This window comes from Coffea arabica, chromosome 10c (genome assembly GCF_036785885.1).
Source record: "Coffea arabica cultivar ET-39 chromosome 10c, Coffea Arabica ET-39 HiFi, whole genome shotgun sequence".
Classification (NCBI taxonomy): domain Eukaryota; kingdom Viridiplantae; phylum Streptophyta; class Magnoliopsida; order Gentianales; family Rubiaceae; genus Coffea; species Coffea arabica.
In genome coordinates, this window is record NC_092329.1 from 4,826,777 (window position 1) to 4,850,048 (window position 23,272).

General features: G+C 38.1%; 5 protein-coding genes across 6 annotated transcripts; 3 read left to right on the forward strand and 2 right to left on the reverse strand.

Moving 5' to 3' along the window:
• Positions 1-2,059: 2,059 nt before the first annotated feature.
• Positions 2,060-6,788, forward strand: LOC113713498 (uncharacterized). Of its 2 annotated transcripts, XM_072069476.1 has the most exons (5): positions 2,060-2,278; positions 3,399-4,778; positions 5,055-5,471; positions 6,046-6,100; positions 6,332-6,788. In XM_072069476.1, the coding sequence occupies exon 2, from the start codon at positions 3,431-3,433 to the stop codon at positions 3,977-3,979; it is 549 nt and encodes a 182-aa protein (XP_071925577.1). In that variant the 5' UTR covers positions 2,060-2,278; positions 3,399-3,430; the 3' UTR covers positions 3,980-4,778; positions 5,055-5,471; positions 6,046-6,100; positions 6,332-6,788. The 2 variants fall into 2 exon arrangements, with proteins under 2 accessions (XP_071925577.1, XP_027093030.2); XM_027237229.2 differs by lacking the exon at positions 6,046-6,100.
• Positions 6,789-7,764: 976 nt separating this feature from the next.
• Positions 7,765-9,011, forward strand: LOC113715042 (uncharacterized). Its single transcript, XM_027239192.2, has 2 exons — positions 7,765-8,170; positions 8,351-9,011. Exons 1-2 carry the CDS (start codon positions 7,919-7,921, stop codon positions 8,792-8,794), a joined length of 696 nt encoding a protein of 231 aa, XP_027094993.1. The 5' UTR covers positions 7,765-7,918; the 3' UTR covers positions 8,795-9,011.
• A 661-nt stretch (positions 9,012-9,672) lies between these two features.
• LOC113715041 (succinate dehydrogenase subunit 5, mitochondrial-like) lies at positions 9,673-12,209 on the reverse strand. Its single transcript, XM_027239191.2, has 4 exons — positions 11,938-12,209; positions 10,735-11,045; positions 10,463-10,648; positions 9,673-9,969 (listed from the first exon to the last, which is right to left on the reverse strand). Exons 1-4 carry the CDS (start codon positions 12,113-12,115, stop codon positions 9,913-9,915), a joined length of 732 nt encoding a protein of 243 aa, XP_027094992.1. The 5' UTR covers positions 12,116-12,209; the 3' UTR covers positions 9,673-9,912.
• A 3,394-nt stretch (positions 12,210-15,603) lies between these two features.
• LOC113713597 (probable carboxylesterase 2) lies at positions 15,604-16,845 on the forward strand. The gene has a single exon (XM_027237353.2). It carries the CDS (start codon positions 15,747-15,749, stop codon positions 16,713-16,715), a length of 969 nt encoding a protein of 322 aa, XP_027093154.1. The 5' UTR covers positions 15,604-15,746; the 3' UTR covers positions 16,716-16,845.
• Positions 16,846-17,060: 215 nt separating this feature from the next.
• Positions 17,061-20,611, reverse strand: LOC113714896 (26S proteasome non-ATPase regulatory subunit 14 homolog). Its single transcript, XM_027239030.2, has 6 exons — positions 20,373-20,611; positions 20,058-20,235; positions 18,664-18,745; positions 17,877-18,053; positions 17,621-17,788; positions 17,061-17,518 (listed from the first exon to the last, which is right to left on the reverse strand). The coding sequence occupies exons 1-6, from the start codon at positions 20,512-20,514 to the stop codon at positions 17,327-17,329; spliced, it is 939 nt and encodes a 312-aa protein (XP_027094831.1). The 5' UTR covers positions 20,515-20,611; the 3' UTR covers positions 17,061-17,326.
• Between the last annotated feature and the right edge of the window lie 2,661 nt (positions 20,612-23,272).

Below are 23,272 nucleotides of genomic sequence, written 5' to 3' on the forward strand. Positions count from 1 at the left end.
CAATGTGACCACCTCTCCTTGATGGAACATGGAGATTTTTAGTTGATGGAAATCAAAAGTTATGGGGCTGTAGTTGTGCATCCGGTCTACCCCCAAAATAATGTCCCAATCTCCTAGTTCCATAATCCTGAGGTTAAAGCAGAATTTATTATTCTGAACATTCCACAGGACCTTTGGACACTGAGCTCCACTGGTTACCAAGCTCCCATCCCCCATTGTGACAGTGAAAGGCTTGACATATTCAAAGGGAATGCCTTGTGTAGTCACCAGCCTATGGTGAATGTAGCTGTCACTGCTACCTGTATCCACCAAAATTTTTACACGTTCCCCTGCCATTCGTCCTTGCAACATGATAGTATTTCGCCTGAGTGAGTCTGACAGAGCATTGAGTGAAATTTCAATTGGTTCTCCTGGATTCCCAGTCAGCTCGTCTTGCTCCCCTTGAGCATCCTGGAATTCAGTATCCTCCTCTTCTTCGTACATCATAAGGTTCAAGTGTTTCATTCTGCACTGATGTCCTACCCCAAATTTCTCCCCACACTTAAAGCACAGTCCATTACTCCTTCTGAACTGCAGTTCCTGAGGGGATAGTCTCTTAAATTCTGGACTCTTATCTGGATTTCTGGGATCTCCCCTAGGTATGTTGTTCTGTGGTAGCTTGTAAGTGCTGACTCCTCCATTGGCAGGAGTTGGATGTCTGTACATTCCAAACTTTGGTTCAGCCAACACCTTGTTGCCCTCCTTGATTGTCCTTCCTTGTAACCTGAGAGCTTGTTCCTGCAAATGAGCTACCTCCATAACTCCAGAGAGAGTATTTGGCTTGAGCATTCTCATCATAGGTTTAATCTCCTCCTTGAGACCACTGGTGAAGCTGGAAATGAAGTATTCTTCACTAAGGCTCGGGTTCTGCAATAGCATTAATGTTTTAAACTCCTCAAACTTTTCCTGATAAGCCTCCACTGTGCTCATCTGTTACAGTTTATTGAATTCCTCTACAATATCTCTACAACATGATCCTTTGAATCTCTGGCAAAGCAGCTCCCCAAATTCCCCCCAAGTTAGCCTTGGTTTTTCTAATTTGATCCCCTGGAACCAATTATCAGCTCTTCCTTCTAAAAACATCTCTACTACCAGCAATTTATGCTCCTCGGGTACTTTATTCAACAGGAAATACTTATTACATTTTCTGATCCATTCCCTAGGATTTTCCCCACTAAACATTTGTAACTCAATTTTTGGAGGATTATAGCCAGGAATCTTACCCAAGAGCTCGCAACTCTTAACTTCCTCATCTGCTCCCAAGTTCAGCTTCTGGTATATAAGAGGAGTGGGAAGTAATGGCGTACGATCTCTGCCAGTTTTGACTTCTTCTTCTGCACTCTTCTCTCTGCTCAGTAGCGTCTTCATCATAGCAGTGAGTGCCTCAAACTTCTGGTCCATGCCTAGCGCGATCGTATCCATTCTCTTGTCCCTGCCAGCCATTTCTTCCTTCACTTGTAGCTGTATGTTCTTCATATCTTCCACGACTTCCTGCAGTTTGAGCTCCTGTTTACGGAGATGTTCTTCCAAGGTTTTGAAGCGTGTACTTTCTGCCATTGATTGATCTCCGAGCTGCCGAGGATTCGTCAGCTCTGATACCAATTTGTCAGGCTCTTCAATGTAAAATTAAGGAGAAAATGTAACCAGAGGATTTGGGAGAAGTTTGAATGAGTGAAAGAACAGAAAGGGAGGGAAGGAGTTGGAGAGAGTGAGAGAGAGAAGAATGAGAATTTGGAGGAAAGAATTCTGATTGTATTACTTGTTGTTCAATCCATTACATTGTTCCGGATTTATACAGTTCCACTAATGGATCCTAATCCAATTGACACAGAATTTCCGTGCACTGATCTGATGCTAACGAATTCAGTTGTAACTAACGTTTAACAGCTTTTTGGCTCCAACACCTAATTACACTAACACCCCTAAAACTTTGTTCCAATTGCAATTACGCCCCTGCTCCTGACACATGCGCACTATATGTTCCAACCCCCGAGTCCGACTTTAACAAAATAACCCAAAACTCGCAATTGGATGAACAGCCGCCGTCGTTTGGTGACGACCACGTTTTTGTATTACCCCTTTCGGTGCGTGTGCCCCCTCCGAAAAGCGCAAGAGCCGCCTCCTGCCCTGGACCTCCGTTTTCTCTCTAACTAACTTTGATTATAATCCCATCCCTTCCCTAATCCGGAAGCGTGGAAATCTAGACACCTTCCTTCGGCTTGTACATCTTGAAATCCGGGTAATTTCTTCATGTTTTCAATTCTTTCTTGCATATCTGTATCATTCATGCAATTTGTTCTTCGGGTTTTTTTGGGTTGATTTCTTGTGGATTTTGTACGTGGTTTACTTGATAGGATTTGTGGGTTCCGCTTTTTTTTTGAAGTCGAGAACGTAAATTCTGTTAATTATCTGAACCATTGCCCAGCTACTTGTTTACAAATTTGCATCTTTCTTCTAGTTTTGCTTTTGCCCCTTTCCCTTCCTTCACCCCTAAAACAGTAGGCTTTGGTGTGTACTTGAAGACAATTCTTGGCAAGATGGATACTTTGCAACCAAAGCAGCTAACTTTTGGGACTAGTGGAAGAAAGATATTGTAAAATTGTTACAGCTCAATTGGGAATTTACCTTTAGAAGCGAGGTAAGGAAAATTGAAGCAAAATTTGAAGGAGACTTCAAAATAGTTGGAGGACTAAATTGGCTAAAAAAATCATAAAGGATGAAATTGGTTTTAGTGTAAAAGTTTAGAGACGAAAATGGCGAAATTCCCGCGAGATAAATAAGGATGTTTACTGTGTTTACTACCCTGTCTGCCTTTTGGGGAGAAACTGTTACATGCCTAATAGAATGTGCATGTAGCACATGTTGAGCGTCTTCAAACTTGAAGCTACAAACACGAAAGTGCTTATCTTTATAGCTAACTCTCAAACTGATCTCTGGTTCTTAATGCTATTGGCTGCTCCTAATAGATTGCTGGAAGTGGGATATGATGGTGTCCAGTGCACTGTACTTTCAGTCCTCCAATCTTAGATTTTACAAGTTCTTCAGCAACCACTTGCCTGATGCTTTATTGGGCTCTCACCATATTAGGTTGAAAGGACAGTTTTTCATTAAGTAGAATGGTTGCTTTTGGTGATTAGTCAAGGAGAACTTACTGTAATTTGGATGCAGTTATTATTTTGGAATTTGGTTAGTGGAGAGGGTGGCCATATTGCGATCTTTGTTGCTTTCATCATGAAATAATAACATGACATCTCACAAAAATGCTTCCATTTCCCATTAGAAATTTTTCTTTCTTGACCTCCTGTCACATGTCGTTTACTAAAAACTTATTTTGTGATTCAATTTGATTTACTTTGCAGTGAATTTCTATTCTAGTAGCATTAAGTCAAACATGATCATCAGTGGGAACTTGATCGAGCGAACCTACTACGAAATCCTTGGTTTGAAAGAAGATGCAACCTATGAACAGATCCGGTCAAGCTATCGCTCTTCCATCCTTAGTTCTCATCCTGATAAACTGCTAAAGGAACGTGAAAAACTGAATCCTGAGCACAAGTCTGGTGACAGATTCATGGAGTTACAGCGAGCTTGGGAAACCCTCAGCAACCCAAGGTCTCGTGCCATTTATGACAGTGAACTGCATACTTTGAGGCAGGATGCAGTGACTTCTGAAGATGTTAGCTTGGAGGATCTTACAGTTGAAGAAGCTGATGATAGTTTAGAGCTTTCTTATAGTTGCAGGTGTGGTGATTACTTTGTAATTGATTCTTCAGAGTTGACAGAGATTGGCTATCCATTGTCAAGAAACGGGAATACAATCACTTTACACACAACAAAATCTTCGCAAGCATCTATTATTCTTCCCTGTGGATCTTGCTCTCTTAAAATCCGTTTGTTGATCAATTCAGATGTTAAGCTTCACATTGATGGTCATTCATGAGTAGTGAATTTCGTTATGTTATTCCTTTCACTAAGGAATGCAGTTTTGCCTTCTGATTGAAAGTAGGTCACTTTGAAAGGTTTCTTTGCAATTCTATTGGAGTTTTTCTCCATTTGCTTGCTACTTTGACATGAATCAAGCTTTCTTACAAGCGTCTGAGATCGAATAAGGTGGTCGAACGAGATTTCCCTCTTGGGGATCTTTTAATATACTATTTCAAACCATTTTGCCACTGGGAGTTAGCCAACATGTCAGACAGACAATCCATGGCTATCCTAAACTTTGTTGACTGATACTGCCTTTCTGTTACGCAATTCTATGTGCTTCATCGTTGCTCGGTGAACGTCAAAGTGGCTGAAAAAAATATAATGAAGCCCACTAAGGACTAAAGGTTTTCCGAACCAATGATTTGCGTATGAGTTGTGAATAAGAAAAGGGATTTTGACAGAAGAGGCTTGGCATTTGGCAAGAGGTGTCTCTCAAATACATACAGGACAACGTCATTTGTTTACATCGTAAGATGCAAGAATTTCCCAGAACGGATATGATGGACGATACTCAACTAAAATTCCCCTTGCAAACTTGGAACTACTATGAAAAGAAATGTGGTCCTAACCTCGTAACCATAAGGGCAATTTTGCTGCAATAGTTGACTCAGTCACCATCAACATTCAACTAACTGTTCAAACGTCGTCGCAAGTCTTTGGAGCACAAAAACGAACTTCAGCCTCGACGACTCTGTCACCACTAACCAGCTCCGGCGGACAGCAAGCTGCCGGTGGCATCAGCTTTGCACAAGGTACGCTAATACAGTATAGTCATACCCAAGCTATGGAAAAATATTTCAAGTTTGTTACTTTTCTCAAGAAACTTCCTACTGTTATAAAATTTGTGCGCAATAGTAGAGATAAAAATTAATTTAGAACAGTAATTGGAGTTATTCAGAGGGACAAATTGTCTATTTATTTAGTCTTTTAAATGGGTTGCTCCCCAAAGAAAAGAAAAGAAAAGAAAGTAATGAAATTGCAAGTGATGCAATTCTTTATTTTTATGCTGCCAATTGGTTTCGGGACAGCGGTGGGTAATTCAGTGGGGAAAGTAAAGAGATGGGTTATGGAGAAGAAGAGCCTCACTGGTCTGTGTTTGATGGGGTGAAGACAATTCCAGCATCAGCTGATGCAGTAATTGCTGAGATCGATTCTGCCATTTCTGCACTGGAGTATGCCCGAGCTACTGCTTTCTTATCTTCTATTGTTGGTAAAAGTGACGACGGAAAATTAAGTTCTAAATACGATGCTAAAAAGGCAGATGAAGCTTATAAAGCAGGGATGGCAGCCATGGCTGCTGGCAAGCTTGATGAGGCCATTCAGTTCCTAAATATTGCTCTTGCTAAGTGCCCGCCTGATAAGACTTCTGCTGTTGCTAAGCTTCAGTCTCTTATTTCTGTCACATCTCAACAGCTTCGAAACTCCTCCAACTGATTCTTCTATGTGTAAGATACTTGATTTTGGTATCATTTTGTTCCTTTCCTCTTTCGCTCATAATCTTCGTTATCGTGTGGCTTTTTCTTTGGATGAGTATTTCATGTCACGGCTTCTAATTAGAGTATCCCTCTTTTTTTAAGTTACCGTGATGAATTTTGGATCGTATAACTAATTTGTCTACTGGCCCGCTGTAGCAATATATAGTCTAAACTTTCTAGGATCAGATCAGCACCAATCAAAGGTAGAAATATAACCTTATAGAGAGTTTTTGGGGGTTCAGCGAGAAGCTTTTTGGTATGGGAGGTTCCTAAGTCCTAAACTCGACTTCTAGACTTTTGAGGAGAAGATAAATAGTTTCAAGGAAGAACAAAGATATAAAAATGAAGGCGCATGTGATTTTTCTCTTTCATCTAAGCCAGACAACTACTTTTAGTATTCTCTTTCATCTAAAAGACTACATCTTGTAATCTTGTATTCCTGTTGATGCTCTTGGCGGCCTTTTTTTCAATTAAAAATAAAAACTTTATCTATTACCTAACAAGAAATGAATAGGAAATCTCATACATGTTTGCTCTTGAGCAGGGTTAGATGTGAAAGGGAAAGCTTTAGGTCTCATGACAGAGTCAATACCCCAAAAGTAAAGTCGCTGGTTATGAAATCCAAGTATACATCATACTATCACTCCTTTTGCTGAATTTTCAAAAACTGATCGTGATGAGCCACACAAATGACAAGCGTTAATCTTCTTAATCCAAGGAAGAGACTTTGTCCCCGTGACAGAGGAGTGTCAGCTCATGCATAATATTCTGCATACAATATATCTTTCTCCTCTCTCTCGTGAACTAATTTTTCTCATGTCTGTGCTCAGAAAATAGCTCTGGGTGCTGATGAAAGAGACAAATATCAGAAGGTTTTGAACATCTCAAAACACTGGTGGTAGCATCATCAGCTGTGACATGGGTGTTGAGCTTCCAATGCCTTGGTCAATGAATATTTGCATCTTCAAGCTCTGGCCCACTTTTGTTGTTGGCGCGGCTGAATATTATGTTTCTGTGCATTATAGCTCGCTTTGAGATGATTTCTTGAAGGCATATGTGAGATAGAAGATCATACTTCAATAGTTGCATGGCAGAGGGAAACTAGTTTTGGTAGGATCTGAAAATTGTAAAATGACGTTCTCGAAACTAGTTGCTGCTATACCACTTCTGCTGTAAGTTGATGTTCTATCTGGTCTTTAAAGTTGTGTACAAAAACTTTTGAGTTGGATGATGTACAAGTATGAATGTAACGCTCGATGCCCATGGATAAGACACGATTGTTTATCAGGTGGTTTTAGTTCTCTGTTTGAGATTCAATTTTCTAATGACTGGCTACTAATAGCCTGCACATCTCAGCCTGTTGATAGTATTCCCACTTACAAGGGAGAAATGAATAATGCTCTGAATAAGCTCACAAATTGAATGTCTGGAGATAACATATTTTGCCAGGTTCATACGGGAGCTAAAACTTCGCACAAATCTAAAAAACGCTAAGACAATTTACCGTCTGTATATCATCAGCTCAGACTTGGGATTCCTGTGCTTCCATGTTGAGTTCATTATTTGTAAAGGGTTTCTTTACATTGATCTTTAGTATTGATTCAAAGCTCCAGGGAGGAAACTCAGTACGTTCATTGCAGGAAAAACTAGAGTGACTAAAGAGATCAAATTGATGTGTAGTTCCAGCATTAGATTGCTGAAGTTCAGGTAGCATTTAGTAAATGCGACGCATGCTATTATTGGGACCATTGCAGATGATCTAAAGTCGTGCCTTGCAAAAAGTTGTTATGGGAACTTCAATATGTGAAAGCATGTGTTTAAAAAGAAAAAGGCAAAAGGTGCTCACAATTATTGCTCTCAGGACCCTTTCTCCTTGTGTTGAATTCAGTAAAGTTGCTAACATCACTTTCTCAAACTACATATGATACCAAATTGCTATATTCTTTTCGAGTAATAATACTATCATGGACAAAGCATCACTTTTAACAACAATTTTCAGTTAGTAGTCATTGTTTGGTATCAAGTTTGTGCTTTATACTAACTAGTTTTACTTTAGGATGAAGTAAAACTGAAAATAGTCGCAAAACTAAAACTAGCTACACAAAGCTTGCAGGATCCAAAGGTCCGCAGACTTTTGTTTTGGGTCAGAAGGAATTCAGGAATCCATGTATAATTATGGGTTTCAGAATTTAATTAGTTGAACTTTCTTCTCTGCTTTTAACTTTATCTTTACACCAAAGATAAAAAAGTTTAGATAGAGATAAGATAGAGATGGGTTGGAAGGCCACTGTCAGTCACCCGAGTATTTCAATGCGAACATCAAATGAGACGTGCAAATACGAGCGCTTATTTAGTTCTGTATCCTGTTTTTCACCTGCAACTTCCATCCAACTCAACAAATCATCATTACTTGCGATATGAGTATTCCTCGTCAAGAAGAACCACCAAATACAACCAAGAGATGCAAATGTCTTTCTGCCACCCTCAAGGATGCATTTTCCAACTGCCGCACCCACCATGAAGAGTCATCAGATCCCTCAAAAAGATGCAAATTTCGCACTTCAACTCTGAGGGATGCATTTTCTGACTGCCATACTTTTCGCGGAAGGCTTTCTTCCCCGACCCCAGAAGATGATCATCTTCCTTACGGTGACTATGATGATGAAGAAGTACTGTACTAATTGATGTCAAATGTTTTTGTATTTTCTGTTTCATTAAGAATGAAGCACTCAGATTCAGTGCTGAGTGGGGGGAGTTCGATTCAGCGATAAAAAAAACCACCTCCTTTTACTCCTCTTTTTCACCTAAAAGAGCACCTAAAAACACGTTTATGGGTTTGTTGCTTGCAGATATTTGTCTCAGCCATCATAAGTACATACATGGAGTCCAAAAACAGCCGCAATTCCGGGCTTACAGTGGATAATTTCAGCTGGGCTTTATCTCCAGAAACCAGAGAACTCTTTGTTACTCCTAAGCCAATGCATCAAAAGGGCAATGATGATGAACCAATGGATGACTACTTCTCGCCCCATAGTCGTCTCTCTCGCTGTTCAACTGTTTCCAGCATGGGGGCATTTGCATCTGCTAAAACTGCATTTACCCGCAGCTCCAGCCTGGGCAGGATTGATTTCCAGGATTTCTGGAGACGCCACTCAATTATTCAGGAGCTGAGTCATTGCCAGGGGTGGCCATTCGGCCTCTGCAGAAAGGCCTTGCTGCTGCCTCCTCTACCTAAATCCCCTTCAGATTCTTGGTTATGGCGTAAATCTACTGGAGTCATCAAAATACTGTAACAAATTTAACTTTGTTTCAAGACCCATCCTGTATTTCCTGTCCTGTGCTGATATTTTTTTCAGAAGTAATTCACATTTGAAGGAGAAGAAAAGTTTCCGAGTTCGAACTTCACGACACCAAATAAACAAAAAAAGGCAACTGTAAACAGAGAATAAAAGAAGAAGGTCTAGTTGTCCTTTATGGGAAATGGATTTCGTTTTGACTTTTGAGATCCAATTTTAACTTTCCAAGCACCACAGCAGCTTTTAATATTAAGAAAAAGGAACCAGCCATCTTTCCTGCAACGTCAGTTTCATAACATGAACTTCAACTGCAATTGCCCGCCATTAAAATCCTGCAAAATCAAAAGAGGGGAAAACTGACAATCCACATAATCAACAGCATGAAACCAAAAGACCGACAGGTGGAGGCTATTGTAATTATACTAGCAACATAACTACAGCAGGATTATGAATATGTAATTGTCCACATAAAACAAAAATTTCAATAATGAGCCACAAAGACTGTAAACAGAAGCATTAAGCTTCAGAATTTGAGCCAAAAAAAAAGGCTTCAGAATTTGCCAATGACAGTTACTTGGGGAGAATTAATTTGAATAATCGCGGTAGAGTACCACTTTTATTTCACCCACTAAGTCCAGAAGAAGTTTTGGAGCCAGATCATTGCTATTGGCTCGAGAACATGTCCTAGATTGCAGAATTTCTTGTGGGTGACAAAGAAAATAAACCGTGGAGGGGAAAAATAGGTCTTAGAAAGAAACACATTTACATGAATTTCTGTCAAACATACACAAGAAATTAAATACTAGAATTTTGCATCACATAAACTAAAGTGCAGCAAGAGAAAATTGCGAACAGTTTAGCTGAAAGAACAAAGATTAGATTCTGAAATGATGGATAGAGACATTGATTAGGCGTGCGGATGCACCAGTTTTCTCTACAAGCATTGCTAGACATTATTAATAACTTCCAAAATTTGTAGTCAAACTTGCTAACAGAAGTCGAAACATATATAAAGCCAACAGCATCAGGACTTAAAAACAACAATAGGCCCTCCATATTGTTCTTCAAGGGAAGAAAACATCGAAAGACCAGGCTCCATAATCCTTATTTCAAACTTAAGATCTTTGTTCAACATAAGAACCAGCAAGTCCAGAAGTCCCAAGAACTGTGACCTGCAGTCAAGAATGCAAGCAGCCAAGTCAATGTTTCATCCACATCAGGCATACGTATCATTTGTTCACAAGTCACTGTTTATTTATAAAGCAAGAGAGATAATTAATTTCAAGTCACGTCCATTTACTGCCACTACCAAACAATGCAGTTGAGAAAATCATTTCTAATACTAATTTCTGGAACAATAAGTTTCATAGAAGAATGTCGACAAAACATATTCAGTTATAACACGAGCACGAACTCTTCAAAGTGAGATAGAATCATAAAATCCTTTGAATGCAAGACATACATCATGAAAGTTGAAACAAATCAGACAGATTATACACAAGGCAGACCTAATTTCCAGCAGATTGGTTACTATAATGAATAGTTTTATGTTAAATTCATAAAAAATGAAGAAGGACATGTACAAAACCAGCCTAGACCCAATGAATATGATTTCTGCTAAGACAGGAAGAATGCCTCATGAAATCACTGGATGGAAAACCGTACCTTTCCCCACTCTGAATGAAGGCCACTGCACCTCATCTTTAGGTGTATCATTTTTGTACCTAACTCAGTCTCAACTTTCTTTTTTAGATAGCCCTCTTCTGGACCAAATGCGCCCAAATATGCAACATAGCGCTGGTGGACAGTTTCTAGTGCATCAGCCATTTCTTTTGGCAATGGCTTCACATCCTGCATAAAGAACAAAATTTTAGCATGTGGCAGTGGACTGAAAGTTAAAAATAAGTCAGTCCAAAACTTCATAGAACTCATCTCACCTCACCACTTAGCCCAATGCTATCATCAATTGCCATCTTCAATGAAGTAAGAATCCCAGTGAACTCCTCAACCGCCTCTGCTGCACAAAACACATTGGCCAATGCCTCCTGACTAGATTTGTCATCAGTTCCTTTAGACAGTGCTTTCTTCACATCATGGACAACTGCTGGAGGAAGCTCATCCCAGTTTGTGGCCATTAAGTCCTTAAACGCACATTCGATCTCTGAGTCTTTTATGTCAGGTGTATGAGCCACATCTTCAGAAAAATAACGAGCATTCCCAATTCTCATGGTAAAAGGATTCTGAAAATCTATAATTCAGTGATGTCAAAATGAAGAAAATTAGATTCTAAGCGCAATCAAGAATGATAAACTTATACAATAGAAACTGATCAGAGGACAAAGCAAGGGAAAAACCTAAACAGACTTAAAAATAAAAAAATAAATAAAAAAAACTTAACCAGACTTAGTTTACATAGAAAGATACTTTTACCATGTGCATCAGTTATTGTACCTTCCAGAATGTGGCGCAGGGGAATCCGCATTCATCATAGGGGAATGTAATGTAGGATGCACATCTTAAAAAAAAAAATTCGTACACTCTTACACAAGATCTCTTCAGCTTCATTCCAAAACGTGGCCAACAAGGATGTCTACACATTTTGGTGCAAAATGTATAACTTCTAACCTTAAACATTTATATTTAATCCAACTCAATTGTGATCGTAAATTATGCTCTGGAGGCCCCTAATCCCTCAAACAGTGCATGTATTTAAAGCATTGGTCCACTAGTAGCCCTAGGTAGTCTATCCAAGTTTCTTCCCTTAAGCAAATCGAATATAGCTGAATGTATCTAGTTGGTTCCCGTGGAAAGCTACCAAAGAGGGGGGAAAATAATTTTTATGTGATAACTGAATTCATGGTCAACAGATATGTGATAGTAACAATCAAATTGAGCAATTTCTTATGATGCATCTGAGCTAAATAGGTTAACACTCTATCAATATACTAATTACTCAGAAATTAAGAGTCAGCGTAAATATGTTTATCTTTTGGGCCATTATTAGTACACTCAAAGGTAAATATAGAAGCAAATTCAAGAATAAATTCCTGAAAATTAAATCCTCCAAGACCTCAAATAGATATACAGGGATATGTTGAAAGAAAAAAGACTAAGTGATAGAGAAAGCCATTGGAAAGTACCAGAAGCGAGTGGTTTGGAAGAAGACGTCGGAATGGAAGGGCGATTAAGATGGAGGTGGCGGACGTGGTTCACGGCGGCGACGACGGCAGCGGCGCTACCGCTGGAGGAAGAGGAGATACCCAGAGATCCGCGGCGAAAGGCCCGATATAATGATCTCAGCACCATCGTCTTCTCCATTTTCCTTTCTCTCTCTTTTTTTTCCCTCAGCTGTAAACTGTTTAGAGTAGTGCAGCAGGAGATTGAATCGAGCTTCTGCAGCTCTTTTTTTTTTTTAATAATAATTGATTAGTTAATTAATTAACTAAATTTTTGAAATTGATGATTTATACTGGACCGGAGAAGCTTTTGGTTTTTTAATTTTTTTTAGTCAAAATTTCAATAATTTTTGAACTTTTAGTCCTTGCAGCATCATTCAAAAATTTTTTCTGTTAAAAAATTAGAAAAATCATAGCAAATATTATGTTAAAAGAGATGATTAGTCTATTTTGTTAAATCTTATCATCATTAGTGTAGTTTTGTTGCTTATTTCTGTTGTCTAATTTATTGAATGTGAACTTTTTAATTGGTAAAATGTATGTATTAATTGTTTTCGACTTTTAATTATTTTAATTTTTTTACTAATACAACTTATAGACATGCACAAGAGGTATTTATGGAATAAAAGTTTCATTTCTTTCCTTAATATAATTTTTTAATGTTACTTTTTCTTGGATTAATTTTGTTATAAAAACCTTAATCTCAAGGAGGTTTAGATAATATTACAAATTTTAGAGAAGGCTAGTGAAATTATTAAAAACTTTAGGGGAGGTTTCTGAAATTATCCCATGGTATTATGGTGGAGTCTTTGCAATGGAAAATATTTGAAGGAGCTTTGAAAAGCTAACCAAACAGTCCACAAAATCATGAAACTGAAGAACAAAATTTTTTCATGGAACCAAACGGACCCTTCTTCCAATTTTCCTCCTTTCCCTTCATCTCAGATTATCCAATGGATACAGAGCAGGCTGAATTAGACTTTTGAGTTCCTTCCATTACTACGAGTCTACAAAAATGGCTTTGGACTCTTAGGAACTGATCCTCAAACAGGCGTTGGCTACGTCCAAAGACTCTTAGGAACTGATCCGCATCCAAAGACATACTTGACATCGCACCTCGAACTGCAGTTTACGTTCGAATCTACCTCCCAAACCTCAGCAGCATCAACCATCATAGTACTAGTAATAATACTACTAATAAACTTCCTCTTCTTTTTCACGTCCATGGAGGGGCTTTTTGTCTTTCCACGCCCTCCACTCTCAACTGCCATATTTACCTCAATACCATGGTATCCGAAGCTCAAGTGGTTGCGGTTTCCGTTCACTGTAGAGAAGAAGGGCTGCGGAGCACCCTCTCCCCAATTCCCATTGGACATGAGGATTCTTGGGCTTCGCTCCAGTGGGTTGCGTCTCACCGTAATTGTGATGGACCTGACGCTTGGTTGGATAGCCATGCAGACTTTGGACGTGTGTTTATTTGTGGGTAATGCAGCTCAAAATCTGGTTATGGCTGCTGGGAAACCCGAGTTGAAGTTGGGTTTGGATATTCTTGGACTTGCTTTGGTGCATCCGTTTTCTGGGGGTTTCGGTCCTATCGGGTCGGAGTCCATAGACCCTGATAGGAAAGTCAACCCGGTGGTAGATGGTGGGGCAAGGGATGGTGCTTTGCTTGTTTGTGTGGTGTGGCTGAGAAAGACATCTTGAAGGATAGAGGGTGGCTTTATTATCAAGTATTGGGTCGGATCGGATGGATGGGGGTGGTTGAGATCCAAGAGACTGAAGAAGAGGACCATGCCTTGCCTTTATACAGTTTGCAATCTGAGAAGGCCAAAAAATATTATTGATCCCAAGATTGGCTGATTTCTTCAACAAGGACACGACTCCTTTGCTTCATTGATGGATTTCCTTGCTTTATTTAGCTTCAAAAGGAATATGTTGGGAACATGGCTACATCATTTTAAAATCTTAATCCGTTGTTTACATGGCTACATCATTTTGCTTTTTCGTTAATTATAATTTTCTTGTGGGAGCAGGATAGGCAGGGAAGGGATGGTCAGACATTCTTGTGGTTAAGCATGGGATTAATTAGCGTGGAATCTAATTCAATCTTCATCTCCTCTTCGGAACGACGACGTTAGTTTAAAGTTTGTTTCGCAATATCGCACAAGAAGTCCAATGAGAAAGCAAGAGATCCAGCTCAACTCCTCTTTAATCTTCAGTAAAAGCCATTTTTGACCATGGATTGGAGGACTGGACAACCAAGTTGATTGTTGAGAATTACTCTTTGGTGCTAGTAGAATTCAAGAACCAGAGATCTTAACCCCCGAAAGGAAAGAAAAATAAAAGAATAAAAATGCAATTCTTCACAGCTCTACATTCCAAAACTATCCCTTCATGATCCCAAAACTTCAGTATCACCAAACAACGAATTTGCATATTAAATCTGAGGTAAACGCATAGTATTCCTTTCTAATCATCGTAATCTACAATAACAATATAATAAATCTGGGAAGCCAATTGCATGTATATATACTCTAAAATCATTTTCAGTTTGTCGCAAGGCGTTGTCTGGCATTCGGTTTATTGATATTTTTTTCCCCGAAGGATCAGGCAAGAATCGTGGGCGTTTATGCTTGCATTTGGTCAAACTCGCGGTAGGTTAGAAAAGTCTCACTCCTGGACAAGGAAATTGTCAACTACTACTACTATTTGCTAACATCTTCGTCCTATATATGCTTTTTGGTCATGTCAAGTGTCAGCTAGACAACTAACCTCTTATTTTTAAGGAAAAAGTTTGATAGATTCAACTCCAATAATCATCCATCGCGAGTTAGGTTATATTTTGAGATCATTAGTCGTTTGTGGGGATTGGAAGATAGTCATGTAGAGAAAAGGATTACCATGAATATCGTCTTCTTCCTCGGTGCTATAATTTTCTATTAGGATCGTATCGTGTGGTAAGTTACCCACCTAGCTCTTGATGTCTTTTGGACAAGAAAATGCTATGCTAGATATGCATGGTTGTGATGAATTAACGAAGAACATTGAGGTGAAATTTACACTCTTTCCTTTGCTGGGAGGGGGAAATTGTTCTGAATCAATAAACCAATTTGGCTTATAGCATTTTTCTAAAGAATGTTTAAACAACAGTTGACGATGGACAGCCTTTCAGCAATTCTGAAATCTAGTAGCTCTTCCACTTCAGCAACAGACAGAAAACAGACTTAATTAGGGTCCGAACACTCTCTCTTCCAAATCTCTGGCTAATGGCTGCCCAAGTACCTAAAATGTATGAAACCATAACTATAGTAATTTATCCAATCGCATACTCCTCCACGGGGAAAGACATGAAATAATAATACTACGTCTTAAATGTGTTGTCAATCATCACAAAGAAATTTGTGCATCTTTGCAATGGAAATGTAGTAATTTATTTCTGTAATATTTCGTTAGGACTGTCAACCACCTATCATAATTACGCCATTGTGCTGTCTCAGCCTTACGCATTCAAATTGTGCATTGTTGGCCAAATAGTGGCTATTTGCCCAGCATGGTTTGCTCCAACAACAGCATATGGCGCCCACCAACTAAAGCAATTATTTGTTGCCAGCACTGCCAAGGGTGCCTTGTCTAAACTCTAAAGAGTCCAAGGCCTGTCCTACAGCACTTCTACAAATTCTTCCCCTCCAGACTTATTAGTGCATAGAGCTGTCTCCGCAGTTCAGCAACTCACTTCACTTTTCCCGTCTTTCTCGGTGTCTTTCGCACACAATATGGGCTCATACAATTCGGAAATAGCTGACGAAGTTCCCCCCTACCTAAGGGTCTACAAAGATGGAACCGTGGAAAGACTCTTGGGCACTGAAATCACACCAGCAGCCTTCGACTCAAAAACTGGCGTTTCATCCAAAGACATCATAGTCATCCCAGAAGCCGGTGTAACCGCGAGGTTGTATCGTCCAAACCTGGTTACCAAAACCCAGAGACTCCCTCTACTCGTTTACTTTCACGGGGGAGCATTTTGCATATCATCTCCCTCTGATCCAAAATACCACAATTGTCTCAACCTGCTGGTGGCAGAGGCTAAAATTATTGCTGTTTCTGTGGACTACAGACTTGTCCCGGAGCACCCGCTTCCTGCAGCCTATGAAGACTCTTGGGCAGTGCTAAAATGGGTTGCCTCACATATTTCTGGTGAAGGCTCTGAAGATTGGCTAAGGGAGTGCGTTGACTTCAGCAAAGTGTTCCTAGCAGGGGACAGTGCAGGGGCCAATCTTTCGCACCACATGGCAATTCGGGCTGGCTATGCTGACCCCCCTAGGATTGGGGGACTTAAGTTGAGAGGAACTATTATGATACATCCATATTTCTGGGGCGAAGATCCAATTGGGATAGAGGCTAAAGATCCGGTGAGAAAAGGCATGGTTGATAAATGGTGGCAATTTGTTTGTCCATCTGGTAAAGGCTGTGATGATCCTTTGATTAATCCATTTGTAGATGGCGGTGCTGAAAGTCTCTCAAGATTGGCTTGTGATTTTATCATCATATTTGTTGCACAAAGCGATATCTTGGCTGATAGGGGAAGGCGCTATTACGAGTTCTTGGCCAAGAGCAAGTGGCAAGGCAAGGCAGAGATGGTGGAGACACCAGGGGAGGATCATGTTTTCCATATATTTAATCCCTATTCAGATAAAGCTCGCATGCTGATTAAGCGCTGTGCTTCATTCATAAATCAGGTTTAAGCAGCAATGGTGAAAAAGTTCAGATCATCTTGTGCATGGTTTGTTTGTTTATATGTCGAACAATATGTAAAAGTTCAGTTCTTGTTTGCGTAACGGTAGAATAAAAAAACGTGCTTTGCACCTTCAATAATTCTGGTGATCCACTGTGTATGCATTTAGACTTTTAAATTATTGCAGGGCCACGAACAGAAGATTTGTCTTCTAGTAATAAAGAACAAAAGTTAATTCCGTCTGGGTCCTGATAACATCCTTTCATCAGGAGTGCAAGCAAAAGGATATTCTCCCGTCATTATCCCTCTAACCGACTCTACGGGAAGAAAACAAATAATAAACGAAGAGGAAATATGAGAGAGAAATCAGTGCAGAATTTCATTAAACCACAAAAAGACGACTTCAAACAAAACAAGAGAAAAGATGTACGATGACAACTGAATTACAATCAATGCTGTTCATGGAAATGTTTTGATCACTCTAATCCAAGTGCAACATCAGAAAGACAGTGCGAATCATGAATATTGAGGACTGTAACCTTAATAAATAAATAAGTGATCACATTCATAGGACAGCAGAATCAAATATCAAGCATTTTGGCATTTCCTAAAGAAAAGTCATTAAAAGCCAACTGTATCAAGCATTGTTCCCAAGGTCTGAATAATGTTTGATGACATCAAGTTAGAAACGTGCTCTTCGAGATGCTTCTTGGCATCTTGCCTTCCCACATTTGCAATTGCCAACTTCTCTGGTGGCAGCTCATCCTCCTCTTGAACTGCTTTATTGTATTTGATGGCTAAGTTTAGCATTTCCTGCACCAAACACCATAAGGTTATAAAACTTACAGATAAACAGAGTTGTCTCAATACAATTCACTTGAGAACTTTCTGCAGTGCCATAAAACTGAATCAAACCTGAACTGTCTGCTCATTGGTTTTAGAATGTGTGTCAAACCTCTGGAGTGTCAACCCATCTGTCCATTTCTTTTTGTGAAGATTAAGTAGCATTTTCTCCTCAAGTTCATTCTTTCTGTAGTTGATTGCTATTGAGTAATAATGCCTATTCAAACCATGGATCAATGCCTGTAAAAGAGAGACCAATTTATCAACTAGAACCTATCACACTATGATATCCAATAAAAACAAAACCAAAGAAAGCCTTCAGCTTGACCTGGATTGATGGTTTGTTTAGATGACCAAGGTTGGATGTTGTCTGCCGTGGCTCTTGCCCGAGCATCATAGTCTGAGGATTAATCAACCGAAATGCATCAATTACCACCTTTCCTTTAACACTCTGAATTGGATCTACCACAACTGCCACGGCTCTTTGATTTAAAGCTTCAAAACTCTGCACAGCACCACAAAATTGACTAGTCAACACTGATACCTAAAAACTAGCCGTTTAGCTTAAGCTACAAAATGCAAGCAAGTTAGTCAAATTTCAGAAATTAGCTATTTCCAAGTGATACTATATTCTAAAGGACCATCTATGGATGAAGAATGACTAAACACTCAAATATTAGTATGCTCGAGAACTAGAATCTAATACAAACCAACCAGTGTATCTAGAAGAAAGAATGTAAAACCTGCATGTAACACTATTCCAGCAGATGACTATATCAGGAAAAAGAAAGAAAGAAAGAAAGAAATGACATGCTTGCAGATGCATAGTGTTTAGTAGAAATACAAAAACTGTTTTGATGTTACTTCAGGAATAAACAGAAGTCCAAACGTTACATTGAAAGAAGAAAAAGAGCAGAAAAAGGAAAGGGGAATTTAGTTATGTGCTAGATGACTAATAAATGCCAGAATACACCAGGATAAGAATAATAAGGGACCAGTTGAAAGCTACTAGTAATAGTGTTTAAACAAAAAAAAAAAAAAAGAGTTGGATGTGATAACCTCTTAAAAGGAAAGGGCAAGACGGAAAGTGTATGATACTATAGTAGAAAACAAACCTGTTGAGTATTGATGTCCACACCAGAAAGCCAACATCCAAATCCAGGATGCGAATGATACCAACCAACCACCATTTCTGGCCTGTGACAATAAGCCAACAGGGAGACAAAAAGGTATAAAAGTAGAAAGAACCATAACAAGTTATTGAGAAGAAAAAATTCAAGGCAATCTTAAAACATTAGAGGCGCTAATAGAAAGAGGAATGAAACAAATCACTTGAACAACTGCGAAAAGTAAGCCAAACCAGACACCAAGGATTCCAATAACAGAATATCTCTATGTGCTATTGGAGAAGTTGAGCCGAGGTATAAATTCAAATGAACACAACATTGGAATTGGTTCTTTCACAATTAACAGATAGATTTAATTTATACATTAAGAAACATGAAAAATACAAGGCCAAAAAAAATCGTAAAGGATGTTCTTTGTGTCATTGTTACTTCACATTTGAAGTGATTATTTCAAAGCATTTCGAGGGCTTGAAGAGATGAGTCGTACATCTGATAACTGACTAAGACATAAGATAAGTTTGAAATGCAGCACCAAAAATGCAGGCCTTTCAGCCAGAAAATTAAAAAATTCTAAGAGATTTAATGGAGTCCTTCAAAGAAAGTAAGCGAACAACAGGATCACGAAATTAGAACTAGAGCTATTACAAAAGCCAAAAAATTCTTCACAAGCTTTGAATAGGTGGACCATCTAGCTTAATCTACCAATAGGAAGAGGAGACTAGTGCCCATGCATGTATGTAGCTAGAAGCCCTAAAAGATACTTATCTAAACAGGTATGACTTTTTCTTCTTGTTGTATATATCACACCAATCGAGTGAGTTACTCGACAAGTTATCTTCAAACTTTGGCATCAAAACCTAACATACATTGCCTAGATAGTAATTTCTAACACAGGATAGGATATTACAAATACAAGCTCAGAGAACAATCAAGCACTACCACAACAAAAAGTCCTAGATAGTTTCCTTTATCCAATTTCTATCTCAAGAACAACAGCTTCTCCCCCAAAATGAAGTCAGAAATCCAAACAGCAAAATTTTGCAACACAAAAGTCAACACAGAATAAACAACATTATGTGTTAGCATAGGACTTGGGCTTAATAATAAGTTCTAGGGACAACCACTCTAACATTTGTTGACATTTTTCCTTTCTTTTACATCGCATTTGACGATCTCTTTAATTTCCACTAACTACACCAACGACCCACACAAACCAGGAAAGGAGAAAAGCTCTCCCAAAACTTTGAACCAGAAATTACTCTGTAAATCTCAGACCAAGTACCAATAATTTTCATAGCCCGATAGCCAACGTCATGCATCAAAATTTTAGAACATCTACAAAAATTACAAAAAATCCAATATAAGGACTAGTAGTCTAGTACCTGCCAGTTTGCTTGAGCATATCAAGCATATTGGTCTGGAAAACATGATCCACAGCCTCAACACTTACTCCAGTACCACTCTGCGGCATCGCAAACACATCAACAACACGCACAGTATACTCATCCACAAAATCCCCAAGCATCAGCCCCATCACTTCCATTGGTACCCCAGCTCTCCCTAAAAAACCAATTAATTAGCCAATTACATGACCGAAACCCCAACACCCGAATAACTTTAACCAAATCAACCAATAAACAGCATGTATAGGGAAGAAACTAGCAATAGATGGCAACTAGAAACCCTAGATTGTTTACCGTGTTTCAGCATCTTGAGAAGGGCGAGAGATGAGATGTAGACTTGCTCCGATGAATCCAGAGTCGGAGAGTCCGGTGGAGGGTGGCCTAAAGCGCCCCCGGCGCCGGCGAACATTCTTTGCAGTCTTTCCATTCCCGACATGGTCTATTTTCTAGATTTCTCAGGAGTTTTCTTTTTCCCTGCTGCCGGACAGGGCTTTTGAGCTCGATTTCTTTGGAAACAAGACTAGTCCAATTCCAGTGTTCCTTTATGAGTTGGTCACGTGTTATAGATAAATAGCACTCACCTCCCCTTAACTTTAAATTAATTAAAAAATGCTTTTTTATTTCCCTGACCATGCAATTATACCCCTAACTCAATTCTCCATTTTAAGGATGGCAACAAGGCGGGATGGGGTCTACTAATTCCCCCACCCCCCCGGCCCCCGTTCAATCCCTACCCTATCCCGCTTTCTCTACGGGGCTAATAAAAATTTGTTATATAATTTTATTATAGTTAAATTTTAGCAAATAATCAAATATTAAAATATCAACACATCACCAAGTTATTATTTATTATAATTTCACAATTAAAACTCATAGAAATAATCAAACAAAAGTTATTTGAATACAATCCAATATGATGAAATAAATACAACTAAAGTAGTCAAGTTTTCACTTTTACGAAAAGAATTTTTTTACGAAATGTGAGGGATGAAACAGGTCATTTTCCCAAAATACAATCACTAATTCATTATTGTGTTTTGTGCCTTTTTTTTTTAGAACAAAGTGTTATTGTATTAAGTGTAATTAGAAATTTACTATAAATGTATTAGTAAATTTAATATAACTAATTAATAATTTCTATTAGTAGACATATATAATTATTAGTATAATTGATAATATCAATTATATTACATATACTAATATACATTAGATAATACACATAACTAATAATATCATTATCATAAGTTTGTAACTAATTAAATTAAATACTATATATATAATTATATATATATATATTTTAACCATTTCTAAACGGGGGAAAAAATTCCCCCCGCCCCCCCCCCCGGCGCAAATTAGCGCCCCGCGGGTTGCCATCCCCACTCCAGCTGCATGGGTAATTCATTTTTTTAATTCAACATATTCAAAAAAAAATTATATTACTGATTTTTGGTTATCCTTACAACGTATTGTAGCATTTGAAGGTGGGTAATTGGTAAATATAAGAATAATTTTATTTACTTACATCTTAAATTCGATGATTACCATAGTGTTTTCAAGATCTTTTTCTTTTTTCTTTTTTTGACCTTTTTTGTTTTTTGATTTTTTTATCATCGAACTCTGAAATTTTTCCTAGATTTGAGTTTCATTGAAGTTTTTTTAAAAAAATTTTCAGATAATTTGATCGGAAAGAAACAAAATGTCAACATGTTTTTCCTATTATTCAATAATAAATAATGTATACACTTGCGCTATGTACTTTGTACGTCAAACCTTGGCCCATACCTTTAGGTTAGTTTTACATTGGTTGATACATTCCTTCTTCTTGTCAAAGAAGGAAAGAGGGCGGCTGGGTGAAAAGTGGAGAAAATATATATCCTCTATCCTCTGCTTTGTTAATTGGATAAAAGTGGCGTAATCAAGTATATCTAAAACATATATTTGATCAGAAGAAGTTTCTTCATCAAAATATGATGGCATTGATGGATGCTTTGACATAAAATTTAACACTTTTTAAACCAATTCTAAGCTTATTGCTTATCATAGGTGACATCTTTGCTTATAATGACCTTCCTGGTGTCTAGATTTAACAGCCCGTAACTTTTGATTTTATGATCATAGTCAATGAAAATGCACTTTTTCTACTTTGTCATCTAACTTTTTCCTGATAGAGTTTGGGACATCGGAATAAGCAAGACAACCAAATACTTTCAAATGAGAAATTTTTTATTTTTATTAATTCACAACTCCTATGGTGTCTTCTCAAAATTGCATTGCACAAGAGATCTATTAGAAACATAATCAGCATAGAAAATAGCTTTTGCTGAAAAACCTTTAGGTTTATTTTTAGCATGCATAATTGATCTCACCATATCCATTAGAGTGCGATTCTTCCTCTCCATCATTTCATTCTACTGAGAAATGTATCTGAGTGTCAACTAGTGCTTAATTCCATGTTTATAAAAAAAAAAAATCATCACAAATGATAAACTCAGTGCTTCTGTCAATTTTCAAAATTTTAATAAATTGACTATTTTGCTTCTCAACATACACTTTAAAATTTTTAAAAATATCACAGGCTTCGTATTTATTCTTTAAAAATTATACCCAAGTTTTTCTGTTAAAATCATCAATGAGGGTAACAAAATATTTTCTACCACTGGTGGAAGGTAGCTCAACTGAGCACAGGCCAAAAATGTATCAACTCTAATAGTTGACTAGCTCACAAAGTCTTGCCTTTGGGAACAGGATCTCTGTGTTTCTTCTCCAAAATACAAGACTCACAAGGTTTAGCAGAAAAATCGATAGACGACAACCCATACACCATATTCCTCTTAGTAAGAAAATTCAAACTCTCAAAATTCAAGTGACCAAGATGCATGTCCCATAAACAAATATCATCAAATACAATAAAGTTAAAGTAAGGTAAATAATGACAATTCATTGATATAGGTCATAAACAACCAATATTAATGTATACCTTTACTATTAGTTCCAGACAATCATTAGTAATAATACAAATGCTATTTTTAAATAGCAAATTGTGAGAACCTTGAATTTTGCAGAAATACCAATGCATACTTCAATTTCACTTTTATTTAGCATTCGTATTCTTTAAATCTTTTCTAGTATTACTTTCACTCGCTTTGATATACTAGTGCATGTTTCATTCGTAGTTCTTATTCTAATCTACCACA